This window comes from Protopterus annectens, chromosome 10.part0 (assembly GCF_019279795.1).
Source record: "Protopterus annectens isolate FY-2018-M chromosome 10.part0, PAN1.0, whole genome shotgun sequence".
NCBI classification, from domain to species: Eukaryota; Metazoa; Chordata; order Ceratodontiformes; family Protopteridae; genus Protopterus; species Protopterus annectens.
The window spans coordinates 1,726,709,458-1,726,724,290 of NC_056744.1; the positions used below are offsets into that span (position 1 = coordinate 1,726,709,458).

Sequence of the window (14,833 nt, forward strand, 5' to 3'; positions counted from 1 at the left end):
CAAAAAGGTGTCAGAATGTGTGGCATAAGGGCAAGGTATATGCAACAGAAATACTGACCACCAGTACAAAAGCTGGTTCCCACATTGGCAAGCATGTAATGATCTAAGGGGGTGCATGGCATAAGGACAGGACACACCTGATGGGCAATGTGCACTGTAATGTCACTATCACTGCCATTTTATCCAAACCTTTTTGCTGTTTCTCAAGCACTAATGCCAGGTGTTTGTATACATACATTATCATTAAAGTATGTAACACTGAAGCCATGAGTTTGTATACGTAACATTGTCATTAAAGCATGTAACACTGATGCCAACTGTTTGTATATATACACTGTTATTAAAGAATGTAACACTGATTCCAGGAGTTTGTATACATGGGTTCATAGGTAGGTACTAAGCTATTGGCTCTAGGGCCTATATAAGCCTAGCCAAATGGTACCCTGGCTTTTGCTACCCTAGAAAATTATTTTCCTGTGCCCCTGTCAAGCAGAGCCACAGAAGTGATCTCCGTGGTGAATTTCCTATCTCCCATCCAATCACAGAGATTTTTCTTGAAGAGTGCTAATGAGGAGCTTTGTTTGATATAGATAGGTAGTTTGTTCCAGAGTATGGGAAGTCTCTGGGACAGGAATCTATCCCTCCAGCATGTTGTCTTTATTGTGGTGACAAGGTTTAGGTCCCTAGAGCATATAGCTCAGAGGGATTGGGATTTCTTTAAGTGGAGCATGTCCAACAGCTCTGGGTTTGACATAGCTTTGTATGTTAGGCAGAGAGCGCCTCTGAGTAGGCGATAGAGTAAAGCTGCAGTTTTTTGAGATGGTCTGCGTAGGGCATCTGTTTGAGGCTGGTAATCTTCTTTGTGAGGTATTTCTGTGGCCTTTCCAGTTGTTGTAGATGTCTTGTGAGGTACATACCAAAAGGGGTGTTGTACTCTATAATGAGTCTAATGAGTGATGAGCAGAGGGGAACAATGACTCTTTTTCCCGGATGAGAAGCCTTTTGTGATGAGGTGTGCCACATAGAAGGATTTCTTGACTACTGTAGCGATGTGATTATCAAAGGAGAGACTACTGTCCACCTTTGTCCCAAAGTCTCTTATCACACTTTCGGTATTAAGTAGACTACCGCCTATGTGGTAGTTCATGGGTACAGAGTTTTTACCAAAAGGGATGACAGTGCACTTTTTGGCATTGAGCTTGAGGGCATGGCTTTGACACCAGGCATCTGTCTCTGTGAAGCACTTTTGTAGGATGACCACATCGTTAGGAGTTTTGATTATGGCTCCTAGTTTGCAGTCATCTGCAAACTTTCTTAGCCAAAGACCTTCTGTGTTTGGTATCTACTTCTCTGAAGTACAGGCTAACAGGAGAGGACCTAGGACTGAACCCTGTGGTACTCCACTTGTCACTGGTCTGAAGTCTGATTTAGAGTCTGCTACTTTCACAGTGTGGGTTCTGTTAGTGAGCCAGTTGGCAACCTATCTTGTGACATAGGGATTTATACCTAGTTTAGTGAGTTTATCGATAATTCCAGAGTGGGGGACGGTGTCAAAAGCCTTGGCGAGATCTAGATAGGCTGTGTGAACTACCTTACCCTCATCTACAGCTTTGGTGACCGCTTCAAAGAAGTTTAGGAGACATACATACACCATTAAAATATGTAACTGACCCCAGGAGTTTGTATACATACACTGTTGTTAAAGCATGTAACACTGATGCTAGGAATTTGTATACATACATTGTTGTTAAAGCATGTAACATCCCATCTTAATTTGCAGCCTGACAAGTATAAGCAGTGGAAATACTCAGTTCATTGTAACAAGGTGGGGTATGACTGAGAACAACTTAATTTGTACCGATAAGCAATTAATAGGGATGGTGGGTCAACCTTGCTATGTGACATATAGGGCATAAAGCCCCGACTACTGGGTAGATGAAGCAGAGCAGGGGCAGGGGTGTGGCTAGTTAGTGTCTGATACTGTTTTACCATCTGATGAAGCAGGAGTGGCTTCCATTTAGCTGATCATCACTATACAAGCAGAGACTTGTGCAGCATCGATATAACCTGGACCAGGAATGTGGGGCTTGGGAATTCAATGCCAGCAATGATAACACTCAATAGCTTATGATGGAATTGCACACATGCATGGGGAGTGTGTAGGTTCATAGGTTGGTACTAGGCTATCGGCCCTAGGGCCTATACAAGCCTAGCCATAACGATTCCCTGGCTATTTCTTCCCAGAATAGTTACATCCCTGGTCCCATCTAGCAGGGCAACTGATGTAATCCCCGGGGTGAATGTCCTATCTCCCATCCAATCGTCAAGGTTCCTTTTGAAGAGGGCCAGAGGCACTCAACTTGACATGTATGAGCAGTCTATTCCAGAGTCTGGGGAGTCTCTGGGTCAGGAACCTATCCCTCCAGCATGTTTTGTTCATTGTGATGACCAGGTTTAGATCCTTGGAGCATGTGACTCTGAGGGATTGGGATTTCTTTAAGTGTAGCATGTCCAACAGCTCTGAGTTTGACATGGCCTTTTATGTTAAGCAGAGATTGCCTCTGAGTAAGCAATATGCGACAGAGTATAGCTGGATTTTTTTTAGATGTTCAGCATAGTGATCTGCTTTAGGCCTGCGATTCTTTTAGTGAGGTACTTCTGTGGCATATCCAGTTGTTGCAGATGTCTTGTGAGGTACATACCAAACCGGGCGTTGTACTCTATAATGGGTCTACTGAAGGATGAGTACAGTGGGACAATGACCTCCTTTTTTCTGGATGAAAAGCCCTTAATGATGAGGTGTGCCACATAGAAGGATTTCCTGACTGTTATGGATATGTGGTTATCGAAGGTGAGACCACTGTCCACCTGTGTCCCAAAGTCCCTTATCACACTTTCGGTGTTTAGTGTACTGCCACTTATGTGGTAATTCATGGGTACATGTTTTTTCCCAAAGGGGATAACTATACATTTCTTGGCATTGAGCTTGAGTCCATGGCTTTGGCACCAAGCATCTGTTTCTGTAAGCCCCTTTTGTAGAATATCCACAACATTTGGGGATTCAATAATGGCTCCCAGTTTGCAGTCATCTGCAAACTTTGTTAGCCAGAGTCCCTTAGTGCTCACCTGTACTTCAGAGAAGTAGATGCCAAACAAGAGCGGACCCAGGACTGAACTCTAATGTACTCTCCCTTGTCACTCTTCTGGAGCTGGATTCTGAGTCAGCTACTTTTACAGTGTGGGTTCTGTCAGTAAGCCAGTTGGCAACCCATCGAGTGATGTAGAGATTAATGCCCAGCTTAGTAAGTTTATCTATGATTCTAGTGTGGGGGATGGTATCGAAGGCCTTGGCGAGGTCCAGACAGGCTGTGTGGACCGCCTTACCCTCGTCCACGGATCTGGAGACTGATTCAAAGGAGTCAATCAGGTTGAGAAGACAAGATCAGCCCTTTACGAAACCAAACTGGGTGGGGTCCAGTGTTTGAAGTTTGCCAATGTCTTTGTTTATAAGTTCCATGACAATGCGTTCCATGGCTTTGCAGATCAGGCTCGTCAGACTGATAAGGCGATAGTTCCCGGGATCCAAGATGGATCCCCCCTTGTGGAGTGGGATAACTGTAGCTGTGCACTCACTGGGCACAAAGCCTGAGGTGAGGCTATGATTAGACATGACACTTGGGTGAGGTGCCAGTTCATTCTGTAGTTCATGTAGTACACAGCCTGGGATGTCATCTGGTCCCATGGGTGCTGTATTCTTAGCTTTGGAGAGTACGTTTTTTACCTGTGTGGCCATGATTACCGCAATCTGGCAATCTTTTGGTATTGAGATGGGCGCTTTAGGGGATGAGATGGGGGTGAAGCTGGCATTGAATCGATCTGCCAGGATATTAGCAATATCCTTGGTATCAGTATATTTAACGCCATTCTGTTGTAGCTCAGAGCAGATCTGAGCATTGCCATTTCGATTCTTGACATAACTATAGAATGCCATGTGGTTGTCCTTGGAATCTTTGGCAATTTTATTTTCGTTACTAGCTTTGGAGGATTTTATGAGGGATCTTCGCTTCTTACTGAGGCTGATAAGGGAGTTTTTTTGCATCCTGCGATATTCCTCTTTTCTGCAACAGTTTCTTCCTTCTGTTGTATAGTTTGCTTATGGCAGGGGACCACCAGATTGGGTTCCTTTTTTGGGAGGAGACCGTCTTGGTTCTGTTTGGAATGGCATGATTCATGCACGAGTGGATGTGCTCGTATAGTTGTATAGTTTATTGATGTAGGTGCTCGCACCAGCCAGCAGGGGAAGTGTTAGGGCCTAACAGAAATGACTTCATATTGGGGAAGCTGGTAAGGATAAAATCAGCTTCATGACTGCCTGGATGATATCCTCAGCAATGGAACATGAGCCACCAGACGTACCATCAACTATTAGGGAATAAATAGCCTACGGTAAGTTTGACAGTAAGAAAGCCTAGGAGCAAAAAGCAAATAGAGAAAAGTGGAGGAGGTGAGTTAGACTTTTATCGGTCTCAACAAATGATTTTTTACAGAGTAAGGTAAGGAAAAGGTTGGTTAGGCTTTTATACGTTTGGTAGGGTATGAGCAGCACAGTGGTGTAGGGAACAGCAGTGTTGCTTCACAGCAAGAGGTTCTCTGGTTTGATTCTTAGCAGACTATGCAAGTCTTCCCTGTGTTCACGTTTTTTTCTGAGAGGTCCAGTTTCCTCCTGCCTCCCAAAAACATGCACATGGCAAATTGGGGACTCTACAGTGTGTGTGTGTGTGTGTGTGTGTGTGTGTGTGTGTGTGTGTGTGTGTGTGTGTGTGTGTGTGTGTGTGTGATTCACTGAGTGATATGGAAAAAAAAGGCCTTGCAATCTATTCTTTACTTACCTAGTAAACTCTACGGCTTGTGGCAGTTGTTCACAGGGTTACTATAGAAGTTGGGTATGGTAGGACAGATGAAAGGCAGGGTATGCTGGGTTTCACTTTCACCTGTGCAAATAAGCTATTCATAGGTTAGGCTTTCAGCTCTAAGTGATTCAGTGTAGCAGGGTACTGTATGTGGGTCTAATCTAACAGAATATGGTATTGTAGGTTAAACTTGCAGCTGCGTAAAAAACAACAACAAGGTAAGGAGTACCATGTTAGGCTGATGTCCATAATCAAGTGATTCAGTATAGCAAGGTATGGTATGGTGGGTTACAGAGACTAGAGGGACGGATAACAAAAGATGCCTACATTATAATGAATGTGAAGCCTCACATTCCTACAGTTACATAGGGAGCACTTGTGGGGCTAATATAGATGTTATCAAACTTCATCTGGGATGTACATCACTATCCTTTATCCAATTAGCATGGCTGCACAGGTACACATTTAAGTACAGTTACATTGGGAGTAATTGTGGGGCTAATATAGATGTTATCAAACTTCATCTAGGATGTACATCACTATCCTTTATCCAGTTAGCATGGCTGCACAGGTACACATTTAAGTACTGTTACATTGGGAGTACTTGTGGGGCTAATATAGATGTTATCAAACTTCATCTAGGATGTACATCAATATCCTTTATCCAGTTAGCATGGCTGCACAGGTACACATTTAAGTACAGTTACATTGGGAGTACTTGTGGGGCTAATATAGATGTTATCAAACTTCATCTAGGATGTACATCACTATCCTTTATCCAGTTAGCATGGCTGCACAGGTACACATTTAACTCATTAACTCCAATGGAGCTCAGGAAGTTTGCACTTTAACTTCCAATGGGCGGGGCCTAATCCTTTTGACAGAATCAAATTATGTAATCACATTTCAAAGAAATGTTCATATCCATGGAACCACATGGATTATGATAGAAGTATAAATGGCAAATGCTTCAGCATAAACCATTTTACTATGGGTAGTATTCTTTAGGTTCTGGGTCTTAAACCAAATTTTATAAGTCACAGTAAACACAGTAACTATTACATTTGTAATATTTTGTAAACAACTCTCAATATCTCAGCAACCACTCAAGTTACACATATACTGTCAGCAAAATTGTATTCATCTAGCTGAGAGCTTTCATGTGAGGCTAAGAATTTCTGTGTTACTTGGTTGTTGAATGAGATATTTAGAAAAATATAAAAATATATATCTATATAAATAAATATCATAGGAACAGTTAATATCTATTTACCTGCACTAGACAGAGGTTAAATATTAATGCAGTTGAGTTTGCCATTGTGTAAGCTTTACAATGAAATCTTTTAAAACCTTGTGCATAACATGGTTTTGGAATTTTTGATTCAAATATGAACAAGCAAAATTGATGCCTACAGGTATCAGTAGGAGTTAATTACAGATGCAACTGGAGGCATCCCTTGGACGTAATGAGTTAAGTCAACCTTTCTACACAGCAGTAAAAGATGGGGAGGAGCTATTTCATAGCTTCTTTTTAAATTCTATGAATTACTAATTATTACTCAGATTATAAGGCTGCAGTGGTGCAGCGGTTAAGCCTTGTTGCCTCACACCAAGAGGCTCTCCAGTTCAATTCTCGGCTGGAGTGCCCTCTGTGCAGAGTCTGCATGTCCTCCCCATGGTCACATGAACTTTAGACATGCAGGTAGGTGCATACATGAGTGGGTGTTCCTTTGAAGGTTGGGCACCGGGCTGGCAACTCGGCACTGTAAAAATCCACTGCCGATCATTATTGGACCGGTGATCCACTGTGGCAACCCCTAAGTCGAAAGACACAACAACTAATTATTATTCAGATTAAACCCGTATACTTCACACACTACAGAGATACAGAACAGTGACCATGCAATTAAATTATCCATTTTTGTAGTTACTACTTTAAATTATCTTTTTATGCAGTTAATATTCCCTGCCTGTCTCACCAGAAAAATAATCAAATCCCTTTTACAGATCAACACATTGTCTCGAATCAATGAAGATATTCTTAACTTAATCAATACGTGAATATCACCTCTGGTGCATCCTCATGTCCATATTCATGTACCAAGAGCAATATTACATTAAACCCTAGTAAACTGTAACACCCTGAACTGCAGGGTTTAAAAAAAAAAAAAAAAGTTATTATGTATATGTAACTATGCCTGTTGTCAGAAATTCTATTGAATACATTGTTTTGCAACTGCTTACAGTGTCCAAAGTCTGAATACTTTATGAGAAACTGCTCAAAAAACAAACAGTCATGTTCACATTATTTTCATGTCTTCCATCAAATCCACTGCCTTCTAGTTCGGTGCTACCGTTACTGTGATTGACCTGTTTACATTAAAAACTAAACTTTACAGAAATGCATTTAACATGTTATCATTACCTTTTCATACCATCTTACCTTCAATCTTCCACTCTGAATTTTCTCCCATCTTCCTCAAAAACTATCAATATCAGTAGAAAGCAAATTCCTACAAACTGTATCATTAATAAAGTTTTCACTTACTGTTGAGCTTATCTTCAGGATTCTCCTTCTGTTCTGTGTCGTTACCCTCTACATCATCATTTAACAACTTATCATGATCATCTTTAAGCAGCAACAACAATTTCTCAGGTGGAATTTTGTATCCTGCACATAAAAACACAATATCATAACATTACTCATCAGACTCCTACTAAAACTAATCGACAACCAATTTATACACACATCTAACTCATCAGAATCCTAACAAATGTCGAACATGGTTTCCATCCAACATTAAATATCTCAACAGAACTAGATTCAACTGCAGACTTCCTCTAGAGTAACTTTGACAAGCATGATCTCACAGGTGCAGTTTTAAAACAGTGATGCATGGCCTTTGAAATAGGACCATAACTTCATACGGAGGCTTTCCGAGGCAATGGAATAAGTTACCACTACAGGTCAAAGTACTACTTTGGTTACCTTTAAAGCTAGTCTTGAGGACTGGATGGGTAGACACAAACTTACACCAAAGTTATCATGTACGGGGGGAGGGGGGTTCGGCATTATTAAGTGCTTTAAAAGGGTCTTTTTAAATGTCTGTATGGCTATTCTCTTATTGTTCTGCTATTGCTTGCCTCTAATGTTCCTATTGAAAGTAAAACTACAATATGGTTAAAACAGTAATCCAATGGAAAGTGCAGGTATACCAACCCCTGTTATGGGGCACAAAACCATAAAGTAGCAGATATAAAAGGGTCAGCACCTAGGAACAGTTAGAATGTCAAACTTTAATACCAGTAAGAGCTGAAAATAAGAGCAAACTATTAGGGGTTACATACTTAGAAGACTAATTAATGTACAGATTAGTTACACATACTCCAAAGCAACAGTCCTTCTTACATGAGTTCCACAAGTCTCTTTGAATGGTATTCTCCTCTCTTTGTTTACAAACTTCTCTAGCTGATGTCCCACAATTTGAGATAATCACTTACACAAATGATTGCTGTTTTCCCCTCCATTGACTTAAATACAATGGCCTAGAAAAGCTTTTACAGATTCAATGTACGTGCCCACAAACTGACAGTATTGTCTTTTACATTAACTACAATATTTGGAACCCTGAATTATTTTTCATAGTAAATCATTAGATTTTGTGTATTTGTGGAACAAATTTACACCCCTACAAATTTATGAATACCTAGTCATACACCCTTATCAACATTTCTCCATTATCATCACGCAGAAAACATTACCACAAAAACTCCTTGATAACCTAAAAATTACATATACATTTACAGGTCAACTTACCCAAGATGCTTAAAAAGCCATAATAAGAAATATGAGAAAAACCCTTTGAAAGCACAGCTGTATCCACTGTAAAGCTCAATACATAAGAAAAATATGAACTCAAAAATGTTTAAGCACTTTAATTATTTACTATTGAGAACCTCATCAGAAATACAACTAAATCAGAATTGCAGTTTAAATACATTACAGAAAATGACATCAGAACCAATTTGTCCAATACAATGAATGTCATGATTCACTAAAACACCAACCTTTATACCATCATACTTTAATAAACTTGGAATTATATAAACAAGTAAAAACACAGAATAATATTAGTATAGAAAAGTTATTAAAAAGTCAATTTATGCACTATGTTTATAAGGGTTTATTTAAGTCCTGGTTCATAGTCTGCTGTTAAAAACACCTGCCACTTCAATTCTTTGTACTCTAAATAATTATTAAAATTATCAACAAAGAAGGATTGATCTACTTTCTCCATCACTAAAAATCCAAACGTGCAGAACTCTGGAGAAAACATGCTCTGCTTTTAGCCAAAGTATTAGGAAAATTATTAATATGACCTGGAAGTTGATTTTAGGTAATCAACATTTGGTTAAAGTGGTAAGGAAAAATCTCAGTTCATTTTATAAAAGGTGTAATAATTTAAAACATCTGTTGGAGCAGACTAATTCAATTAGAAATACTGGAGCTGGAAGTCTTTTAGGGACATTTCCATGCCACAAGTGCAAGTTTTCTACGTATGTAAATACCACTAGTAAATGTTTAAAATAAAAATTAAGTTGCACTTTGGTTTCTAAAGACAGACATGACTGCAATAGTGAGGCCATTGTTTATTTAGCCTCATGTAGCAACTGTGATTGTTACTATGTTGGAAAGACTGTCATAAGGTTTGCACAAAGAATTACAGAACATGTTTTCGCAATCAAAAACTAGTATATTACTAATCCTTTGGCTAAACACAGCATGTGTTGTCCAGACTTTCATAAGTTTGCATTTTTAGTAGTGGAGAAAGTAGATCAATCCTTTTTGTTGATAAGTTTAATAATTTAGAGTACACAATAATTTAGAGTAGTGATGACACAAAAGGAGGGGGAGTATCAATATTCGTTAAAGATACCCACACCTCCAGGTTGGTGGCACAGCACGAAGCATCAGAGACTATCCATGTGCAACTAACAGTGGGTAAAACTGCCTTCCAGTTTATAGCCTGCTACAGACCACCCTCCCAAACCCAGGAACCCCACTCGGCCTTCCTGAGAACACTGGAAAATATGAAGGTCTCTCCAAACACCATTATATTGGGTGACTTCAACTACCCAACCATAGACTGGGAGCATTACTCTAGCTCCAACACCCTAGCCCAAAGGTTTCTAGAATTTATAAACTCAAATGCTATGGAACAACTTGTTACCACTCCCACAAGAGGGGAAAATATACTGGACCTGATCATCACCAACATGGGGACTCTATGCTCCAGACCAGAAGTGTATCCCTCACTGGTAAGATCAGACCATAAACTAATCTCACTGGATATTCACATCCCGACCCCACCCCATGCCCACAAAACCACAGTGAAAAACTTCTCTAAAGCAAATTTCACACTCCTCAAAACCGAGGTGGAATCTTTCAAAGCCCCCAGGCCTGTGGATAATACGGCCCAGACCACAAAATCCTTTATAAACGCATTCTATGAACACCTTCGGGAATGCATGGATCATGCAATCCCAAATAAAACCAAGACCCAATCCTCCAAAGGCAGACGTCCTGTCTGGTGGACCCCAGCCATAAACAAACTATACAATAGTAGGAGGAAGCTACTACATGACAGAGCAAAATCCCAAAAAGGGAAGGCATCTCTGATCAGTATTAGCAAAAAACTACGGGCACTCATAAAATCATCTAAGGCCAGCTTCGAGAAAAATTGCACAGGACACTAAGGATAATCACAAGGCTTTCTTTAGTTATGTTAGGAACCTGGGTGGGAATTCCCAGATAAGCTCAGAATTAGTCCAAAATGACAAAAAATACACCGAACCCACAGACATTGCCAACATCCTAGCTGACAGGTTCAGCGCAAACTTCTCCCCCCCCTCCCCACCAAAAGGGCTAATATCTATCCCAGCAGAGTGCTGCCCCCCTGACATCTCAGATGCTCAGGTAAGAGCTGCCCTCTCCAAAGCAAGAAACACAGCATCAATGGGACCAGACGGTGTCCCGGGCTGCGTCCTACATGAACACCAAGAAGAGCTAAACCCAAACCTAAAACTACTGTTCAATCTCAGCCTTACTACAGGATATGTACCCAAAGAGTGGCATACAGCAACAGTGGTCCCTCTCCACAAAGGTGGTGCCTCAACGGATCCTGGAAACTATCGCCCCATAAGTCTCACTAGCTTGGTCTGCAAAGCTATGGAAAGGATCATCATGGACCTTATAAATAAAGATATTGGGGACCTACAGACACTGGATCCTACCCAGTTCAGCTTTGTTAAGGGCAGATCCTGCCTCTTAAACCTGGTAGATTTCTTTGAAACAGTCACCAAGGCCATTGACAAGGGGAAGGTGGTCCACACAGTCTACCTGGACCTCGCAAAAGCCTTCGATACAATACCCCACTCGGGCATTATAGATAAGCTCACCAGCCTAAATATAAACCCCTATGTCACTAGATGGGTTGCAAACTGGCTCAAGGACAGAACCCACATGGTTAGAATAGCTGCAGCCATGTCAGACTCCAAACCAGTTACAAGTGGCGTCCCACAAGGCTCAGTCTTGGGACCTCTCTTGTTCGGTATATATTTCCTCGGAGGTACAGGCCAACATGGAAGGACTGTGGCTGACCAAGTTCGCAGATGACTGCAAACTGGGCGCCATAATAGACTCTCCAGCCAACACAAGCATCCTCCAAAAGGGCCTCATAGAAACAGACAACTGGTGCCAGAGCCATGGCCTCAAGCTAAACGCCAAAAAAGTGTATAGTCATCCCCTTTGGAAAAAACAAAGTGCCCACAAATTACCACATAGGTGGTAATCCATTAAGTACAGAAGAAGTAATTAGGGACCTGGGGACCCAAGTTGATAGCAATCTCTCATTTGACAACCACATGGCCAAAGTGGTTAGAAAAACATTTTATATAGCCCACCTAATCATGAAGGGATTCACATCTAGATCAGGGGAGGTCATCGTGCCTCTTTACTTATCCCTCATCAGGCCCATAATTGAGTACAATGCCCCTTTTGGGATGTACCTTACCAGACACCTGCAGCAACTGGAAAGACCCCAAAAGTACCTCACCAAGAGGATCAAGGGGCTCAAACAGATGCCATATGCTGCCCGGTTAAAGAAACTCCAGCTCTACTCAGTGGCATACCGCCTGCTCAGCGGCGATCTGTGCCCAACGCATAAAGCCATGTCCAACCCGGAATTAATGGACATGCTGCACCTCAGAAAATCCAAATCCCATCGAGCTACACGCTCGAGAGACTTGAACCTCAGCACTGAAATAAATAGGACATGCTGGAGGGACAGATGCATAACCCAGAGGCTCCCTTCACTCTGGAATAAAATCCCAGTCCAGGTTAGGCAGAGTCCCTCATTGACTCTCTTCAAGAGGAATCTTGATGAGTGGATGGGAGATCGTAGGTTTACCCCGGATATCACTTCTGTGTCACTGTTAGACAGAGGCACAGTATGCTAACCTCGAAAAAGGGCATAGCAAAATTAATTTAAAATGGGTGGCGAAAGCCATACACACTCTGGCTAGGCTTATAAATGCCCTAGGGCAGATAGCCTAGTATGAACCTATGAACCTATAAGAATTGAAGTGGCAGGCGTTTTAAGAGCAGACTGTGAACAAGAACATAATGAAACAATCAGTGTAAAATGTATGCTCAAGTTTAAAATTTTATAAACATAGTGCATACATTGACTTTAATAACTTTTCTATACTAATACTATTGCATGTTTTTACTTCTTTATATAATTCCAAGTTTATTAATTAATGTATGGTATAAATGTTGTGTTTTAGAGAACCAAGGCATTCACTGTATTGGACAAATTGGTTGTGATGTCATTTCATATAATGCATTTTTACTGCAATTCTGATTTTGTTATAATTCTGATGAAGTTCTCAATAGTAAAAGAACTAAACCGCTTAAACAATTTTGAATTCATATTGTCGTAAACAATTTTGAATTCATATTGTGGTTTTTCATGTGTATTGAGCTTTACAGTGGATAAAGCTGTGCTTTCAACAAGGGCTTTTGTTTCAATGGCTTAGCTGAACCTTTGTTTCTTCTTGTTTTGTACATAAGAAATATGCTTTTGCCAAAACTACACTGTATCCTGCAGGTTATTATGCTTGGAAACAACCCCACAATCAAATTACGTGACTCCCAATAAAAATGATGACAGTTCGTAAACAGCTCTGATCAGTGTGCCCAGTTCTACCACATGCTGGAGAATGTAAATGCTCTACCATTACATAAAGGGCCATGGTCCTATCTGTAACCACGTTGTACATCATTAATGATTCTATCCACTGTTAGCAAGTAAACTCAGAGCAACTGAAATTCCCCACCCATTGTGAATACCACAATCCAGACACACCACATCTAGTCAGAGAATAGTTTTACATGAATACAACAGAATATTCCCATTTGCAATTAAAGCTCATGGATGAAATTCCACCTCCTCAAACAACCTGACCTTTGCTAATCACATTAAAAAAAAAATCACTATTTAATCACATACAATCCTACACTAAATGCACCTGCTTGCACGTGCCTCATTCCCTGATATCAGCATTAACAACCTTCTTAGACTTTAAGATCACAGCTTTTTAATATTTACTCCCACACCACTATCTAACCCGATCTTCCACGATCCTTACTTCCACTCAGGTCTACTAACACTGACCTCTACATCTCACATGCCACTAACTTCAACTTCCGCTTCAGTTTTACTATACAAGTCATCCCCTAAAGTGTTTCAGAAAAATGAAGCAAGGCATACAAGCACATAGAAATAAAAATATTAAAGAAATAAAAATATTAAAGAAACACATTACAAAACTGATGCATACAGTATAAATGAAACATATATATTCAAGTATGCTAAACTGAAATACAGCTACTAAGTAATACCAAACAGTCATCAGTATTAAAGCTGCCATAAAAAAAAGTAGCTTAATGCTTCCAAAATTTCAACAGTATTCACCAGGTACTGAAGTTCCTGGAACACTCGGATACAAGTAAAAATGAGCCTGTAACAAATTTACATTTGCAGGGGCTCAAAAGCCTGAAAAAGTAAAACATAACAGAGCTTTAATGTTCCCTTGTGAGCTTGGGTGGACAACATGCAAAGAAAAGAAATACATTTTGCAACGGAAAGATGTTCATGTACATGCAAAATGAACTGCATCCAACCAAAAAATGCATTGCAATACAACAACGGAGTTACAGATTAGCCACGATACTCTGCTGGAGTAAGTACCTAACAATTTTCAATGCACTGCATAATAATAAATACAAAAGGTGGCAGAAAACTGTAAATACCATACAAATTCCAGACAGTCCCTGAACAGACAACACACAAAGCAAGGAATACATAAAAGATCACAAGTCCAGGGCTGAACAGTTCAACAGCCATTCAAAATCAAACAGGATCTCCAAAGCATCACTTACAAGCATGAATGCATGCAAGAATGATGCAAAAGTCCATGACAAGAATGACCCTATGGTAGCACCATGACAATGTCACTAGATCTTGTCCAGGTGCTTGAAAACTGGCCAGCTGAAATTTGCCAGCAACAGCATAAAGTTCAGTGAAATAAAACATACCATGAAGTTGCATTCTTCAAACACAGCAACTAATCCAGCAGAAGAAAACAAAGCAATTGTGTTTCTCAAACTGGTCATGAAATACTAAATAAATAAATGGCAGCTTAATTACCAAAGCTTCCTACAGAAGGAAGAACATATTAAACAAAAATAACCTACACAAATTCACAGCACTAGCAGTAAAGTAGCTAAGCAGTGAGGCAAAGCCAAATGCCATCAGCTTCAAACAGCCACTCTACGCCAAATTCATCTTTCTCCCATC

At 40.4% G+C, this 14,833-nt stretch overlaps 1 protein-coding gene across 3 annotated transcripts in view; it reads right to left on the reverse strand.

The window, feature by feature from the left end:
• Positions 1–14,833, reverse strand: part of LOC122813963 (zinc finger protein 665-like) — a 275,262-nt gene that overhangs the window by 23,898 nt on the left and 236,531 nt on the right. For all 3 annotated transcript variants that reach the window (XM_044086517.1, XM_044086515.1, XM_044086516.1), the window contains one exon: positions 7,459–7,581. In XM_044086517.1, coding sequence (XP_043942452.1) covers positions 7,459–7,581 — 123 coding nt within the window. The remainder of the gene's footprint in view (positions 1–7,458; positions 7,582–14,833) is intronic.